Genomic DNA, 19615 nt, shown 5'->3' on the forward strand with positions numbered 1-19615 from the left:
CCTACCAGTTTCTAGCATTTTCTTCCAGCATTTCTGGTAAACTAATGCTTCACAACTCCAATCTTCAAGCAAAACCCGATACATGTAGTTTAGACTGATTTCCTGGGTTTCTTCCTCATGTATAGAATGGCTTTTTAAGGATTTTCCTTAAAGATCTCCTTCTTAAAGGTTTCTTTCTAAGACATTAGAAAACCGAACATGGCCAAATGATACTCCTCATTTTAACCCTCACAACAAAATCTGTTTTAATACTGAATTTTCTTTCTCTGTGAGTATACTACCTTCTTCAGTGCCTTCACCTCTCAACTCCTACATGTAAGCAATCATTAGAGACTGCTAGCTCTGCTTTTCGACACTCATCTTGTGATGCTTAATTTTATGTGTCCACTTGACTGAGCAACATAGTTCAGAAATTTGGTCAAACATTATCCTGGATGTTTCTGTGAGGATATTTTTGGAAAATTCTAACTTTCAAATTGATGGGCTTGAATAAAGCCAATTGCATTCTCTTATAAGAATGGATCTCACGGATCAACTGGAGATCTTAGTAATATGAAAAGACAAATTTTGCTCAGGCAGGAGGAAAAGCATACTTAGACTTTGCTGTATCCTGGATTTCTAGCCTGTGGACCTTCCTTGTTGTCAGTTTCCATAAGCACATGGGCCAATACCTAAAATGTCTGTCTTAGACCATAATAAATGCTACAAACAGCTGCTATTAATGGTAATTGACAGAGGCAAGGATAAGCATAAAGAATCTGTACTCAGACAATTTCCATTCCATTCAACTTGTTGTTTGTGTACCCTATTGAGGCAAATTCCTTAAACTGTATGACCCTCAGTTTTCTTAACCAAACAATGTGACAATTATAGTGCCCACTGCATATAGGTAGAAGGATGAACTTGAAACTTGTCCTAGAATGTAGTAAATCTTAGAACAGTGCTTGCTATATGGCCAATATTATAAAAGTTCTTGCAATTTTTATTATTGCTAAATACAGCAGGGAGTGCTCACTCCAATATCAAACATACTGTTTTGTATCTTGATCAGATTTAGTTTTGCTTTTGGTTGAATTCAGGGTTAGGGTTAGTTAACCTTTTAGTCCTCTTAGTCCTGAAAAGAAGATAGGTGGCTCCTTTCTCCCTACTGTGAAAATTACTTTCTCCAGGAAAACAGCCATGCCTTCTATTCTTAATATTTCAGTGAAGACACCTGAGTCCTAATCACCTTCCTTTATCTGTCCATCTGGCCCCTCAATACCCCATCTGTTTTTAGATAAAGTACAACTCATTTTGTAGCTCAGTCTGGCCTTACAGTGGTGATATTCCTGTTTCTATTTGCTTAGTGCTGTGACTATAGATCTATGCCACCATTCTGAGCATTTTACCCTCGCTTCCACAAAATCTAACAAAAACAAAAACAAAAAAACCAGCCCTACTTCTAACATATGGTCATGTTTGCTAGTTGAGAGAACTTGTAGTGGATATTACTGTGGATGCTCTGCAGTACTCCTTTCTCCACCTGGTAATAGTGCTGTCAATATTTATTATGACTTGACATGCACAAGCCCCCAAGGAGAACTGTTGTTACAGCACTGTCAACAGATACATGCCTACAAAGTGAAATGAAGGTCTGAACCTCATCTCCCCAGTCCAGCCTTTCACTTCTCATCTCACTCTCTTCTTCCTGATGGCCTTCTCTAGAACGTACTATCATAGCAAATAAATGAAAAGCAAGATGACAACAACGGAACATCTCATATTGATTACGCATAATTTTCAGTGTTTAGTGTAGAAGGAGAAGAAATAAAAACAGCAACATGAGATAAATCTAACAGAAAGAAGTAATAGTATTAGTTTTCTACCAAGAAGAAAATCACTTTATAACTAAAAATTTTTTAAAGAATCAATCACTTTGTACTTTATGCAACTTTATAGAATTCAATTGCTTTTATGGGGGTACCTGAAGATAGAACCTAAGGTAAAGTTCATGCTAAGTAAATGCTCTACCACTCAGCAATATTCCCAGACCGTGTGTGTGTGTGTGTGTGTGTGTGTGTGTGTGTGTGTATGTATGTATGTATGTATGTATGTATGTATGTATGTATGTATGCATATGCATATGCATTACATATTAATTTTAAAATAGAGGCTCACTAAGCTGTAACAAATTTTCTGGAGACTGTAATCTTCATGTTTCCCAGGCCTGTGCTGTCACAGCATACTCAAAGCCTTGGAAATGTTTTCATACCTTTGTTTATATCAATGAGCTGCTTCTTCTTCTTCTGGCGCTCTAGCTTCTCTTGTTCAGCTTTCTCTTTTGCGAGTTTTGCCCTCCGGCTCTTCTCTTCTGTTTCTTTTCTCTTATGGTTTTCTTTCAGTGCTTCCTAAAGATAAAAATAAAATAAGATAAATCATGGCCATCTTCTACACACTATAAAATGGAGAAGGTGTGCAGTTTAAAACTTCTACAAGTTTGCAGAGATGGGAAATTTTCATAGCAGTCCCAGAGTGTGGGCATATACTGTTTGTTGGCAGAGACAAATAATTAGCCTTAAGACATGTCTTCTGGAAAAAATATTGAAAATAATGTTTTTAGTTTTCATTATGTTCTGTGGGAGGAAAAGTGGGTTATCTATGTTGTAGTCTTAACAATGAAAATACTTTTCTCATTGTTAAAATGTGAACTACTTTTGATACACAAGCAAAGTGAGTATTGTATCTCTTATTGAAAATTTACCTGTTATCTGTAAAATGAGTTAAAAAAATCTACCTCACTGGATATCTGTGATGAGCTATGAGATGTGCACTTGAAGTGCTTTCAGCAGAGCCTAATACATTATAATCAAGGTATTTTAGTCTATGATGTGGAGGTGGTTGTGTTGCTGGTGGAATGATTACACCTAATGATGCAGGTCGTGAAACAATCACCTGCAAGTTTTGGAGCTTTTTATATGGTGATACTGTTGGAAATGATGAAACAGATTTCAAGCTCTTCCATATTTATGGAATTCCAGTGATCGAATACATTCCTGTACAGGATATTGGAGAAAGTTGAAGCAACGTGACCAGACGAAATAATGCCAGCTTCTTTGGAGCTCAAATAAGCCACTACATTTTAAAGACACATCAACTGCGTGTTCATTGCTTCATGTTCTGTTTTTCCCCCATGATTATGATTGATTGGATATATTTCATAGTAAGTGCTTATGTTTATACTGTACAAAAGTTTACACTTTCCCTAAAACTATATTGTTCCAGCACGAATAAGAAATAAAAAGACAAAATCCCAAGAATACCCCAAGGTTTTTGCCTTGAGGAGTCTGAGTCTATACTGAATATTTTTCTTCATGTTAAAGGCCATAATAGTTTAAAATATTCCTGAAAACCCCTCTAAACAATTCTCCTGGCTTGAAAGGATTGATTTCTTCCTATAAAAATCTAACTGATTTTTACCTCTGTGGCATCTACTACCCTAGTTAGGCAAATACGCCCCTCATTAGGCTAAGAGCACACAACTATCTGGCTACTATAGACAGAATCAAAGATTTCCACTTAAATTTATATACTAGATTTTATATTTCAGTGCAACCTCTCAATATTAGCACTGCTGTCATTTGAGGCCAGATGATTTTGTTGTTGTAGGGGTTGCCTTATGCACTGGAAGATGTTTGATGGCATCTTTGATCTCCATCCACTAGATGCAAATTGCATCTCTTAAAATGTGGCAACCAAATAGGTCTCTTGAGATTGCCAAATGCCACTATTGTTGTTTACACAGAGACTGCATAAGACAAAGTCCATCAACCTTGATCCGAAGATGGGGCACACCCAGGGATCTAATGGAAGTCTATGGCTGCTGAGGGAGAGGGAAGTCATGGTTTTCAGTGATGTGGCCACTAGTGGGTTACCCAGGAGCCAGTGAAGAGCTTCATGTCCTTTCTCCATGAACAGCTCTTCTTAGTCCCAATGTCTTCTAAAGCAAAACCAAAATAAAACATAAGACATAAAAATAGAATAGGGACCTGGTGAGGGGTGTGTGGGAGCTGGTGGGGATAGAGGAGGCTCAGAGAATGTAGAGGGATTAGTAAGACCAGAATGTACTGCATTACATGAATGAAATTATGAAATTATACTAACTAGAAAACCACCAAGTGCTGACTCATAATCAGGTTACCTTTTCTAACATTGGAAACATCTAAATGATTTTTTAATTATTTTGTCAGGGCCAGTCATTTCTATGAACTAAAAATGGCATATACAAATACATAGCTCATATAAATGCTACAATTTCTTCTGAGTACAAATAAAGATTTAAGAGAGAATAAAAAATGATGGAAATTGCTGGGCGGTGGTGGCGCATGCCTTTAATCCTAGCACTGTGAGTTCGAGATCAGCCTGGTCTCCAAGAACAGTTCCAGGTCATCCTCCAAAGCCTCAGAGAAACCCTGTTTCAAAAAACCAAAAGAAGGAAATTTTATAATACATTGCGAATAATATATATTAAAATATATGAGTTTGAATGGAGTTACTCTATACAGGAGATTATACTCCTCTCAGAAGCAATAGGTAATAAATAAAAAGCCCACTATCAGGTGTGGGATACCTCCCCTTGAGTTGCTGGGAGTCTTGGAAACCTCTCAAATAGTACAGGCTACTGCCATTGCTCTTGGTTGCCCACCAAAATATGATGGCAAAACACTATTGCTGAAGACAGCATTTATATTGGCCACAGGACATGGAGAAATCCAGTTGGTACTTCCCTGCTGGCTAGTTTTCATAGTACTGGAAGGTATTATGTAGGCATGTGGGGAATAAATAATTAAGAGTTTTACTCAGTTGTGAATTCTGTGAAGGACAATGACAAGATATGCCCATGGGTGCAACAGTGGCAAATGCTATGGGGGTAACCAACTGCCTTATGACTGGATGTAAGGCCTACTCCACAGGAGGAAAATCATGTATGGCACTGTAAATCTATTCAAGAATCCATGGTTTGGGAGTTCACAAGCCCCATAGTATCAGACTATCATTAAATTTGTACCTTTCCAACCATAGATTAGTATAGCTCTCAGAACTCATCAGAGGAGTTTATTTGTGCAGTGGATAGTGGCTATTGGAGAAATTTTCTGAATAAGGAGTTTGCATCATTCCTTTCTGATTTGTCTCAGAACAGGGATTCACTTATTATGCCGAAAGATATACAGGAGAACCCAGGGAATCAGACTACACTGCCAACCCATGGGATGGTGTCAACAATGTACACAGCTGCCCTTACCCATTTTAGTAGTCCTTTCCAGAAATGTTCTCTCCTTTCCTTTTCAAATTTCCCCCTCCTAACATTTTACTCTACTTTGCAGATTGCCTTTAACTGTCCTGGCTGCTAGTGAGTCTTCTAAAATTTTGTACATTTTCCTGGAAGCCAGATCAAAGTGCTGTGAAGATAGAAATCTCAATGTATTATGTCACAAAGGAATGTACAGGTAAGTTGGGCTGTGCTCTTATCTGTTGGTTTGATATATGTGGGGTGAAAATCCTAAATACTTGAGGTAGCAGTAAACCAGGATCCACATTTGTCCAGATTTTCAACTCATTTTGGGCTGATAACGGCAGGTTATAAATGAGAAGCTTAAAATGAGCTTTGCAGCATTTGACTGAGAAACTGAAGAACCATATGATTGCAGGAGGAAACCACTGTAGTCATTCATTAGAATTTTCAGCAGCAATCATGATCAAATTAAGGCTTTCCATTAACGAAAGGAAGAAATCCTATTCTCTAATTAATAGCAAACAACATTAGATAGTCCTTCTCTATAGTTTCATTGTGCTTAAAGGGCATATTGGATTGAAGAAGTCACGACAAATGCTCAGGGCAATGAGTTTTCAACTGCAGCAACCAGACTTGTAGAGTCAGAGCCTCTTAAGACTTTATAAGCACTATAATACTGCTAAACTTTTTCTTTCCCAGAGATTTCCACTTATTATAGTACAAGTGACCTTTAAAGTTCCTCTTATGAAAGATCTCATGAATACTTCATCAACCAATCAGCTACAATTGCAACAGAGGTATAACTTTCTTACTTACAGGCGTAATTGAAACCTTGATTAGCTTCCTCAAGTAGTTAGGTGACTCAGTAACAGACACTGAGCAAATATACTGATAGCATAGCTAGATGGTGCTTAGAGTCTTGCACTTTAACCTATGTAAATATGGTATGAATCACAGATGCGCCATGTGCCACAGGTAATGCAGAAACAAAATAGAACCTTTCTCTTCTCTTTGATTCTTATGTTCCTTGCTTTCTACAGACAATGTTGGTCTTTGTTCAACTCCTTTCTGGACTATACTTTCTTCTCCCACATTGTTTTACCTTCCAATCAAACTCTGCTATATTTGATTGTCTGGTAGAAAATCCATTTATTACTATTCAGTGTCCTTCCAATAGTTTACAAAGCCTTATTTGTATATTACTCCATCCAAAGTCCCTGACCTTGTCTCCCCACTGCCTATTATCCTCCAGTCTCATTAGTCTCCTTTGCTTAGCTTGAAATTTTACATCAGTATTCCCTCTAGGCTCTCACACACCTCCATCCAGTCTCTCTTTTAATGTTCCCTCTCTCACTACTTCTTCCTCAAGAATATTATACAATAGAACCTCCTAAACTCTGTCTCCCTTTTCCCTAATGTAAAATTCAGAACATAAAGGTCAAAACCTAGTTAAACTTTCCATACTCTTCTGTTTCTTAGAATTAGCAGCTGGAGCTAGTTGATTTACATAATAACAGTTTACAGCCTGGGAGTTCTCAAAACATTAAATTACCAAGAACATCTCCACACATAGTTCCCAATACACCTCATATTTCTTTATTGTAAAAAATCATAGCAGCCTTGGAAAAAACACTACAATAATTTGGAAAGGTGGCTCTCTTCTAATCATCATAGGCTTTGTGTCATTGACATCTATCTATACCAGTTTTCTTAGAAATGTTAATGCTGAGCATTTCTGAGGCTTGGTATTTGTGACTTGTCATAGCGATGTAGTTCATTTTTCTGCCCAGAAAACTCCTTTGGACAGAGATTAGCACATACTCAGAGCCTCCAAGGTTAAGAAAACAGATGCATGATACTTTCAAAAGTGAGGCCTTTTCTTTCAAGGAGAGATTTTCAGGGTCCTCAAGCATTAATACCATACAGCTTTCTCAGTAATCTTTTCTTTTAAGACAAAATGTTTTCTGATTTGGGTAGATGGCATATATAGAAAATTCTGTGAATCTGGGGAGGGTCTAGGCCCTGCTCCAAATGATATGTCAGACTCTGAAGAATCCACATGGATGCCCTCACCCTCACTGGGGAGCAGAAATGGGGTAGGACAGTGGGTTGGTGGGGGGAGGGGAGGAGGGGAGGGACAGGGAACTGGGATTGACATGTAAAAGAAGCTTCTTTCTAATTTAAAATTTAAAAAAGGAAAAAAAAATTGTTCCGTGAATGTGATTTGTATAAATGACAGGGGACAGATTCCTGGAAGAAACTAATTTGCTACAGGTGAGAAAGGCTGCTGAAGTGAATTCAAGTAAGTGCTCACCGAAGAAGCCCTCTTTTATTCTGCACAACCAGCTCACTGCTCATACTCCTTAGGAAACAAATAAAAAATTAATGTGTCTTTCACTTGCAGTACATATCTGGAGGTTTGACAGACAAACAGATCTTTGCACACCAGCATGGTTGTGAAGAGAATCTCAAAGGTAAATTATTAAAAACAAGAAAAAAGAAAAAAGACTGTTATGTGCAAATCTCCTTGGATATTAAACTTGCAGTTGGTTACAAAGCGGTCATGCGCCAATAATGACGGCTGGCTGTGATCCCCAAGGCCTTCTTTTAAAATTTGCCTTACAACTGCAAAAACATGTGATCTGAAGTTGGAGGAAAAACTGTCTCTCCCGTCACAGTCCATTAGATTGCTGAACTATGATTAGCTAGAAGTTAATCTGCAATCTGTAGCATGGAAAAGCTTTTCAAATGCTGCAGGTTTCAGCAGACATTATTGTAGTAGTAATATGAGCATCCATCTTTGCATCTCAGAAAGAAAAACAATTGAGTTCAACATGTCTCTATGGACCACTATTTTGATTAAAATCTATGAAGCGCTTTGAGTAACTATAGGAAATTAATCTATAACTTTTTTGAGCTAAAGGAAGAAAATGAAATTCTGATGTGACTGATACAATATTTTAATGGAAAAACATCTCAGGGATGTATGAGTGGAGGAAAATATAGCAGTGTTAAGTTACAGTTCTGAGGCCTGTGTTTACTGCCTTAATACTCTCTCTAAGAAGCTAGGAGTGGCAGCACAAACTATAAGGTTTTGTTGGTTTGCTTTTCAGTGCTGAGGGTTCAATGCATGGTCTGATGCAAGTTAGGAACCACCAAGCAACATCCCTGGCTTCTCAATAAGGTTCTACTGGAGCCAGCTGAGGTGTAGTGAGAGGTGTGGGGAGACTTGGATGAGTATATCAAGTTACCTTGTGAAGTAGAATTTATAGACTTGCCCAATAGGAATGGTCCTCAGGAAATGTGAGCCTGAGTCCTCTAACTATGGATAGAATCCCATGATCTCCCCCAGGAACCTATTCTAACTGTATCACTTGTAAAAAGGAAATACTTCCTACGTCTTAGAAAAAGCTGTCAGTTTTTAAGCCTGTTTCTTGTTTATTGACCTCTGTGTAAAAAGAAACCCAATCAAAATCTTCTTTTAAAATGTTTTCTTAGAGATGTACATTGTCTTTAGGACTCACTGGTGCGCCCAAGTTCCACAATAATGAAGCTAACCCTCAAGAGCAATACAGGATTTTCACTTCAGTTCATATTGTAAGGGATGGGGAGGGATGGATCTTAGCGGCCTTTGGGAAAATCTGTGGTCTTGATCCCTGTCCTCCCCACTGCTCCAGGCTCAATCATCCTGCCTCAGCCTATTGAATACAGGGATTACACAGTTCAGTGTGAGTTTCTAGAATAAAAACATCCTCAGATATATCTTTTTCCATAAATTAAATAACACTTGGATATCCCTCTGTGTCGCTTCTGTCTGTTAGACATTATTTTTCGCTCTATGCTTCTCCATTATGATATGACTTCCCTTAAAATAAGGAAACAAGGATTGGAACAATACTCTAAAGAGGTATGCCATTCTATTTATACGAGTTTTTAATGCTCAAATTATTCTAAAACACAGCATCTATTTTGTAACATTTTCAAGTTCAACTGTAAAGTTAAATCGGTTCCAATATATCTGTTGTTGCCATCAAACCTCTGTTCAAACAGTCTCCTTGGGAAGTCATAAACTTATTTTGGTGAGGGCATTAATCTGTATTTGAAATTCCTCTTTCCAAACTGAACTCCGAATCTATTGAAATCAGTTGTATTATCTTAGATTCACAATATTTTTTAAGCAGAAATTTGGTCACCCAGTTCTATCATCTATTCTACTTTAAAACTTAGTCTAGTATCATTTTTGGCTATTTCCTGAAATGACAGCAACCTAAATTTCCAAGATTAAGTGTACCTGGTAAGTTCTAAAATATATGCTATAGAACACTTAGAGGATTCTAAAAGAGGAGTTCCCTAAAATTAGATGACAAAGTCATTGTCTTTTAATAAAGATAATAAGAAAGGTAGGGTTTCTTTGACTATACACATTTCTGGTGTGTTCTTTTAAAAAGTCATATTTCACACACTGCCTGATGTGTGGTAAGTACTGTTTCACTAAAACTTAAGAATCCTTATTTTGTGGTGTATTTGTACCTGGCCTTGTCTCTTTACTATTTGCCTGATGTTCTTAATTTATATTTTAACTCCTATCTAGCAATATACATATCTAATTTTTTTTTTACTTCTACCCCATCTTATTTGGAATGAAATGCTTGAAATCTCTCTGAATATAGAGCCATTTAGCTCTTCTTTGGGTGATGGGAGAGACAGGAAAAGACAGAAGAGGCAAGGAAGACAATACAAAAATACTCTGGTTACTATCTAGAAATTTTTTGTCTTCAGCGATATTCAGGAAGTCACTCACTTATTCATTAATTCTCAACCAGGTGTATCACGGGTTCTAGTCCCTGGATAATCACATGAGGCATGGTCTCTCATGGTACTGTGCTGTGATTGAAAGAAGCCCTAGAATGTTAATTTTCTGTGGCTCTATCTTCAGATGCATGTCAGGTACTATCTTAATGGTAGATGGACTAGTATCCTGGAGTTTACTATCTACTTCTTTTTAATCATATTGATAATGAATGTCACTCAGGAAGGAATACAAATCTTAGGGAATAAGGAGAAATTTCTTTCTCCTGGACTACAGGGAACTGATTCTTTCATAGAAATAAATTAAAATGGTTGAGCTCAATTTTCTTTTCACAAAGCTATCTTGATTACCAGTCTCAACTCTGTGCTTTTCTAAGTACAAAGTGATTGTTTGCTGATTTGTTGTGCTATCTTCTGAACTATTGACAGCAAGGTGTCCTTCAAGTAATTATGGGGTTGTGTCTTTCCCTTTATTGATGCTGTCTGAACAATCAGTGTAATTCTCTCTCTCTCTCTCTCTCTCTCTCTCTCTCTCTCTCTCACACACACACACACACACACACACACACACACACACAGAGAGAGACACACCACATCATACCATACCAGATAATGGAAACGAAGCAACACAAATTGTAAAAATGAAGCCCTAGTAAAACATGGGAATGTATGATGACATGGCACCTATGGGTCACAGTGGTCTATAAATTTAGCCAATACCAGTTAGACAGTTGGTAAGGAAAATGAAATTTCTATTAATTAGAAGGTAATGGGAGTCCTTATACATGTTATCTTTTCTTAAGGGCAGCTTCACAAATGACCACTGAAAAGTGCACTCTTTTCTTATATATAAAATGCTATTTATTACATGTGTTTCACATTTCACATTAATTGAAATGCCTGTCCATATATTTCTTTTATGAAAGTTTACTTCAGCCTTGCTTAATTTGCAGCCTCTGAGAGGGTAGGCTCACTGTCAGTTCACTTCAGGTGTGGTATTCTTTTTGGACAGGCATTCTGTATTTACATATTTAGGTATTTTTGAGTCATGGTCTTTAAAACTCTAGCTCAGGTTGGGCTCATTTATGTAGTGTATGCTTAAACTCACAGGAACCTCCCTGCTTCGGCCTTTAAAGTGCTAGAATTATAGGTATAAGCCGCCACACCTGACTCAGATAAGCAGTCTTAACAGTAAGCTAAGTAGGTAGAACACTTAATATTGATGAGGCATGAATAACTATTTCTTTTATAGATAATTTATTTAACTTTATTTTATATGCGTTCATGTGAAGGTGTCCAATCCCCCTGAAACTGGAGCTACAGACAGTTGTGAGCTGTCGTCAGGATTCTGGGAATTGAACCCAGGTCTTCTTGAAGGTCAGCCAGTACTCTTAACACCTGGGGCATTTCTCTTGCCTGGATAACTATTTCTTAATTAATGAAAACTAAGCAGTTTCTTTAGTCTAAATGTTATCTGAACACATAATGGACAAACATTATTCTTGAGTTTTCTTTATTGGGAGTTTGACCCCTCTTAAAGAGCTTAAATCATGAGCTGAAGAACGTGCAGAGGCACATTTACATACAGAGTCTCACTGTTTAAGAAGTATACACAAATTTGAAAAGAAATTTGGAGAAGATTTAAGAAAACATGCCAAAGTTTGGAAATGACAAACCACAAACAAAAGATGGGTAGTTAATCTCAAGGACAACTGGAGTAAGGAAGAGAACTATATCCACAGACATGAAATGGCTACTTACTTAAAGAGGAAGTTCACTGATGAGCTTCCAGAAGTCAGAATACTAGGCTGTGCAGTTATGTTTTAAGAAGAGACTTAAAAGAGAACACTACTGTACAGATGGTAAAGCAATGGAACCAAGTCAAGAAAGTGTTTTCTACTGAAAATGATTAGGAAGATTAGCTAGTTAGCTGCAAAAAGGTACAGAAAACATGCTAAGGTTCAAGTCATAAGAACCCTTAAATAATCCCTTCATTTACATTCTAGGATATTTTGTTTCCATAATTAATTATGCCGAGTCATTACTTAATAAAATTGGAAAAATAAAATGAACATACAATTTATTGTCTCTTATTGACATCTTGGCACTTGGGTATGTGATAGCTGAGAGTGTAGATCTCATAAAAATATCTGCAAACAATACATTGTGGATCATTTCAAAAATGATTCTGAATGAGGTACAGGTCAGAACCAGAGACATTTTGCTTCGAAATCATCTCTCCCTAACTAGAAGTAATAAGGGTACTGTCATATACTAGTGATTGCATTCTGGGAAGCAAGCCATTCCATCTGTATATGCAAACCCTAACTCCATTCCACAATATAAAACACATCTCACTTGTGATTATATCTTTGATCATGACCTAGATTTGGCTGAATAGTACAGCTTACTTAGTGATGGGAATATCCTTTGCTTACTATGCTAATGTTCTAATGCCCTCTCCTTTACCTTCCTCCTCCCGAGGTAATATGCCATTATTTATAGAGGAATTTTCTGGCCTCACCATGAATCTTCTGTTTAAGTTGCCTTATTTATTGGTAGAGAGGGATTTTTGCCATTAGGCTTGACATGTTGGACAAATAACTTGCATGAGGATTTAGGGAGTTTACAGACACACTGGGTTTTATATCCTGTACAAAATTTTGCAATAATAAATGACATATTTTCGACTTGACTTCTTTCAATGTGAACTTCTGAACAAAATATCATGGATAATTATTTCACTTCTAAAGTGAAATAGAGAGATATGGGGATTTTTTTGTTCCGTTTAAAGTGTCTTAGAAGACGGCAAGAGTTACAGAACTGGAAAAACAGGGAATTCAAATGATAAAGAAGGCAGGGTTTAGGACAAAGTGTGGTGCTTCTCTCCTCTAATCCCAGCTTTTGGAAAACTGAGGAAGGAGGATCCCCAAGAGTTTGAAGTCCATCTAGGATACATATAGAGTGGGTTCCAGGCCAGCCTGGGCTATAGAGGGAGACTCTGTCACAAAACAAAAGAAAGCACACATAAAAGGCAGGTGTAAATCCTATCAATAATTATGTGTGGGCTGTGAGCACAGCTGTATTCACAAAGCAAGAGGAACATACAAAACATGGAACAATTCATTCTCCCTGCTGTTGCATAGCAAGCAAGACACAGCAGAGAAAATAGCCATTAAATAGAGTCTTGAAGGACTATGATTTTATCCAGGTGGAAGACAGGTTGAGAGTATGTTAATGTGTTGTTTAGTTTTTGTCACCTGGTGTCTTAGTTGGGGTTTTATTGTTGTGAAGAGACCATGGGAACTCTTATAAGAAAACATTTAATTGGGGCTGGCTTATAGTTCAGAGGTTTAGTCTGTCATTGTCATGGTGGGAAGCGTGACAGCATGCAGCCAGACATGGTGATGGAGAGGAAGCAGAGAATTCTACATCTGGATCCACAGGCAGAAGGAAAACAGACAAGGGCACACTAGCTAGACTTGAGCTTCTGAGACTTTAAAGCTCATCCCCCAGTGACACACTCCACCAACAAAACCACACCCACATCAACAAGGTCACACTTCCTAATGGTGCCACTCCCTATGGGCTACAGAGGGTCATTTTTATTCAAACAACCACACCTGGGAAAGAGAAAAAACGACTGAAAAAAAACAAACTACCTCCATCAAATTGGCCTGAGTGCATGTCTGTGGAACATTTTCTGAAATAATGATTGATGTGGGAGCCCCAGCCCAGTGTGGGTCGTACAGGTGGTCTTGGGTTGAATAAGAAAACTAGATGAGCAAGCTATAGAATACAAAGCAGGAAACAGCATTCCACCATGGTCTCTACTTCAGTTCTGGCCTCCAGGTTTCTGGCAGTTCCTTCCTTGGGTTCCCTTGTAGACTAAAACCTATAAGCAAATAAACCCTTTTCTCCCCTCAGTTGGTTTTGGTCATGGTGTCTATCACAGAAATAGCAAACTAGGGCAGAAGGCATTCCATGCCCAGAACACTGGTTGGATAACTTAGATTTCCAAAGGCTTTCCAATGTTAATTTAGGCTTTATGCATGGGCAGTAACTGAAAGTTTTTAAAAACACAAGTATCCTAAAGGTATCTACAGTTTAGCAAAGCTATCTTAACGCAGCATGAAGGCAGTTTGGAGAGTATAACAGTAAACTCAGGGTAAGTTAAAAAACATTGCAGTAATCCATGGGAAGGATGATGAATATTTAAAGTATTTTAAAATGAGGATAAAGATAGGATGGATTTGAGAAATATTTTAAGGCATAAACAATGTGCATTAAAGACAGAGCAGATGTCAGTTAGTAGTGAGGAAAATCAGAAACCAGGTTGTGTCATTCACCAAAGAGAATACAGGGATTAGTTAAGAAGAAATGTAAAAGTTACAACTAGAATATACTGAGTTTGTGTAGTTGTAGTGATTCTAGCTTGAGACTATCAAGCAGACAATAAAGTTGAGTCTGGAGTTGAAGATTAATGTTGTAACACAGAAAAGCACAGAAATCAGAAGAACATGTACTACCCAGAGACATTATGCAATGTCTCAGTCACACTGTTATTATTATACCCATAGTGAAGCTTCTATTTAAGATTGAAGGAAGGAGACTATAGTCTCCCTTCCACACATAATAATATTATCAACTTATCAAATCCCATCCCTATAGTGTCTTTAATAAGCTCTCTCCAACTCCAGGGGACATATTTCTACTGAAAATCAAGACTAAGAAGAATTGTCTTCATTGTGGAAACTGATTGTTCTGGTGGTCTTGATACTTATCCTTAGCATAGGAATGGACTTTGGGAGCCCATCCCACATAGAGGGATACTCCCTCAGCCTAGACACATGGAGGAGGGTCTAGGCTCTATCCCAAAGGATATGACAGACTCTGAAGACCCCCTATGAAAGGCCTCACCCTCCCTGGGGAGCAGAAAGGGTATGGGATAGGTAGGGTGTTAATTGGGGGGGGGGGCAGGGAGGCAGGGGAGGGAGAGGGAAGTGGGATTGACATGTAAAACAAGCTTGTTTCTAATTCAAATAAAAAAATGGAGAAAAACATAGGGAACAAATGGAATAAGAGCCATTTATTTGTGTACCTGTTACACTAAAGGCACCAAGTACTTTTTGTCTCTATGGAAGAATATGTGGTATGCATATTATAGGCTGGGCAAGAATGTAGTCTCATATGGTAATCCTGAGGACACCTCTATAGGCATGCTGCTTAACATGCAAGATGAATGCAGTTTCTGCTTAAGGGGCACTATACAAAGAAGTAAATGTCACCTGAAACAAATGGGAACTCACCAGCTAATCTGGCTCTCTCTCTGCAAAAAAGAGGGACTGTACTTAAAAGGTAAAACTCAAGAGACTGTCTGATTTCTACGAATTCTCTATGAGGATTTCTCATCGTATCCTTACTTTTAGGCTTCCAACATCTTTTTTCAGGGCTAGTAATTGAACCTAGAGGTGTCTACATCCTAGCAAGCACTCTAGGATCTCTCTCTCCAAGCCTTACACATTTAAAGGAAATTGGAGGGATAGGTGGTGTTTTTAGCTGCTTTGTGTGTCATGCAGCCTTTGTCTTAGCTACACATCCCTGCCACTGGAGTGGAGAAGCAGACATGGACAAAATATAAGGAAATGAGCCCGGCTCTGCACCAATGTAAGTTTACAAAAACACAGGGGAGGCTACATTTGCCCCAAGGATCTTCATTTTTTTCTTCCCAATTAAAAGGAAAAACGTTTTCACAGGGGCTGGAGAGATGACTCACAGGTTAAGAGCACTGGCTTCTCTTCCAGAGGTCCTGAGTTCAATTCCCAGCAACCACATGTTGACTCACAGTCATCCATAATGAGATCTGGTACTCTGTCCCACATGGAGGCAGAATGTTGTATACAAATAAATAAACAAAATCTTTAAAAAAAGTTTTCACATTATGTAACACCCTCTTATAAAATATTAGTGCCTGGAATAATCATTTTGCAAATGCTAGTCAAACATACCATAGTGACAAAACAGGTAAAATTTTTGGAAAACCTTGGTTTATAGATATCAATAAGTAACTGAGTCAACCGTGTTCCTTCCATATTACTTGTGATTTAAGAAAGCAAAACTACGTTCTTCAGCCAATTTTTATCATGTTTTCTCTCCTTTGGGTTTCCAAATCACGCTGAAAAACTATGAAAAAGAGCAAACACCAAAACAAAAGAAACCAGCCATTTTCAAATATAAAAATACTTGAGCATAATATGTATATCCACAAAACGTTATAGTAATAACTATAAATAAGTTTTACCTATTTAGTAAAGCTGTTGCTGAAAGGGCTACTTAAAACTTATTTTGCTCAATGTTCAAATGATATTCATTTTTTGAATGTATTTTATTCTTAAATCTCAGTATCAAAAACATTCAAATTTATAAGTCTTGTAATTTAAACTAAAGAGCGAGTACCTCTGGAAATAGTTTCTGGTAGATGTCACCTAATAAATGGGGATGGGTTAGGCCACTAAAAGTAATTGACATTCAATTTAAAGTTTAAAGATTGTTGAGAGCATCAATTTTTATATTCTATCTTGAATAGCATATTGCTGACCTCTGCAATTATGTTTATAGTTACACCCACATTTTAGATAATATTGTAGTGTTTGTACATCTCTAATTTATTTGATGTGTCAGCAATAGAGGGGAAACAAACATATACCAATTCCAATTGTACTCACTCTAGTTTGGGTCATTTGTGTACTACTTGTGGAATTTGAAAACTAAAACACAATAATGCCATGAAATTGAGTTGTTCATCAGATGGAACAAGGATCAAGAAGGTTCCTCAAAGAACAGACTTGGAGCAGCTTCCATTTCAAATGCATAGATTTCACACACTGGCTGGCCCTTTTCCACCTTCTGAGGAATGTCATTCATTCCTTGGCTTTCCCCTAACAGACTCATAAAGAATACCAGGCAAGTCTGAATGCCATAAAAGAGTTCTTGTAGGAAGCAAATCAAAGAGATACATCAACATAAATGATACTTGTTTAATCATTAAGATTATAATATGGTTCAAACATTTAAAACAAAAAAGTTTAAGAGACTTTATTCCATGCTATTGAAATTTGGATCAAGAAGAAAACGTGAGGAAAAATAAAGGAACTATATATATTCACAGATGTATTCAGGATGCTTGGTCTCATTTTAAATCACAGCATTAGTTTTGTTTTGGAATATTTTTGTGATTACCAGTTTTTATATTATAAGTAGTTCTCGTTTATAAACAGACACTGTAGTTTTGTAAGTAACAGTTTTAAATCAAAAGGCACAGCAGGTACTGATAACATAGTTCTAAGTAAATGCTAGTCTGAATAGGCCCAGGTAGCCAGCCACCAATTATTGATTTAAGGATCCTTGTCTTGAGGAAGTATGATGGGTGTATTGTGTAGAAAACAAAAGCAGGATTTCACTGGTCCCTTTGCCGGTGGCTTACAATGCCTGTGATTGTCAGCATGCTGCCAAGACCAGGTGTTGGTAAAAAGACACCATCAAATGAGCCAGTTAACATTTTTTGTTGCAACTGAAGACATCACCCATGGCAATATCCAATAAATTCTGATGGACATTTCCACACTGACACAGTCTATTTTCACAAGGTAAAAACTTTTAGGATTTACATTTTCATGATACATTCTACTTCAAGATAAACAAACTCACACTTTAGATACATATATGTATGCCTGAAAGGATATATGCCAGGGTATTAATAGTGATATTTTGGAATGAATCACCAAGTTTTTTAAAAAAATTTTGTATGTTATAAAGTTTTTAATTTGCATGCATGGCTGATAATAAAAACATTAAAACTATCTGAACCAGGATATTTTGAATAATATAGAAAATATTAGTAACCTAAAACAATGTTTCCAAAATGCTTTAATTTATCTAGAACAGATTTTGTTGTGAATTTGGGTTTTTTGAATGATAATAAAAACAAAAATCCTTAACAGATAACACTGAAGCAGGGCTTTTTTTCCAACTCATACTGATATTTCTTTGTTGAGGGAGGCCAATCTGCTTATTATTGGCATTTGTCACATGGTAGGCTTTTATCTCCCTGATACCATCAGTGCCTATTCCTTAGTTGTGAGAACCAAAAAAGTTTCCAGATCTTGACAAATGTCCCTTGGAAAACAAAATCACCCTTGGTTGAAATCCACTGGCCCAAATTAATACTATACAAAATAGTCTCTAAGGGTTACTTCTGCTAGATAATCTGCCTCAATTGCCCTATTGTTCAGTACAGCTGTCAGTCCTTAAGAATTAAATGAAGCTTAGTTACTGCTCATCTAAGCATATGGTGGATAACCTCTAGATCATCATAATTAGCTGATAACTAACTACTTCTCTGGTAATCAAATTGTTGTTTTTCCACTTTGAACTCAGCATGGAGCTCTAGGAAATAATATAAATTACCACTAAACTTAAAACATCAAAACGAGGTTGAGGAGAATAAAAGAAAGAGAACTTCTTTGGTCATAAAGGAGCAAAAACTGAATGCACCCACTTTGCATATGCCTCCCTCTTGGGACCTTCCTTAAATCCCACAGAATGACAGCATGTCCTCCTCTGTTCTTCCATGCTTCCCCTATGTATGTATTCTCATTCACAATTTGCTTCCACTGGGGTGGAGTTTTGAAGGGTAAACACTTTCAACTTCTTTGGTTTGGCAATTTAGGATCATTTATTCTTTTATTAATTCATTCAATCATTCTTACATATCCGTAGTTATTAGCACTGTGATTAATCCATACAAGGGAAAATACAGCACTATGGAGCTAGGGAGATGGAAGAGTATTGGGGAGGCCTGCTTGGAGGAAGTGATTTGAACAATTTGATCAGCAACTGGAGGAGGTAGGAGGCAGGGGGAAAGGAAAAGCAGGAGATCAAAATTGCTCACTGGGCATGATTCTAAGCAGTACTGCTTTGAACTGGCTTATACAGTGGCTAGGGAGGCTTTTCTGATTAAAGATTGATTAGTGCATAAACAAACAAAGATGAAGCAGAATGAAAAAACTGAGAAAGCTGAGAGGTAGCACAGCTTGCATTGAGCTCAAGGATTTTCTGGTTCAGGTTACAAGATGCATACTTTGACAGATCTCCAAGAGACCTTAAGGTACCTTTGGCCAAGCTCAGGACCCCTAAGAAGGTCAACTTATATTCTGTATTGCATATCTTAATTCTCCTACTTCTTGGACATAACCCAAAGATAACCTATTTATAATAGAACACTTCTTTGATAATATCTATATGACATGTTGCCAAAACTAAAGATACTGCATTTTGTATAGTGCTTCTAATTCTTACTAGACTTTAATAGGAAAAGAGAGCATTAAAGTCTTTTTGCTAATATTTTCAGAGTTAAGTATTATATGTTCTTCAGTTTTTAAAGGGTAAAATTTAGCTTGTCACGCAATTCTGACAGTTTTTAAAAACATTTATGATACCTTTAAGTTTTATATTTAATGAAAACTATACATATATGTA

At 37.2% G+C, this 19615-nt stretch overlaps 1 protein-coding gene across 8 annotated transcripts in view; it reads right to left on the minus strand.

Annotated features, from left to right (window-relative positions):
- The window catches only part of LOC100768845 (protein diaphanous homolog 2), a 735817-nt gene that overhangs the window by 180761 nt on the left and 535441 nt on the right, over positions 1-19615 (minus strand). For all 8 annotated transcript variants that reach the window (XM_027433000.2, XM_027432999.2, XM_027433003.2 and 5 more), the window contains one exon: positions 2252-2387. In XM_027433000.2, the coding sequence (XP_027288801.1) occupies positions 2252-2387 (136 nt within the window). The remainder of the gene's footprint in view (positions 1-2251; positions 2388-19615) is intronic.

This window comes from Cricetulus griseus, chromosome X, assembly GCF_003668045.3.
Source record: "Cricetulus griseus strain 17A/GY chromosome X, alternate assembly CriGri-PICRH-1.0, whole genome shotgun sequence".
In the NCBI taxonomy this organism is placed as follows: Eukaryota; Metazoa; Chordata; class Mammalia; order Rodentia; family Cricetidae; genus Cricetulus; species Cricetulus griseus.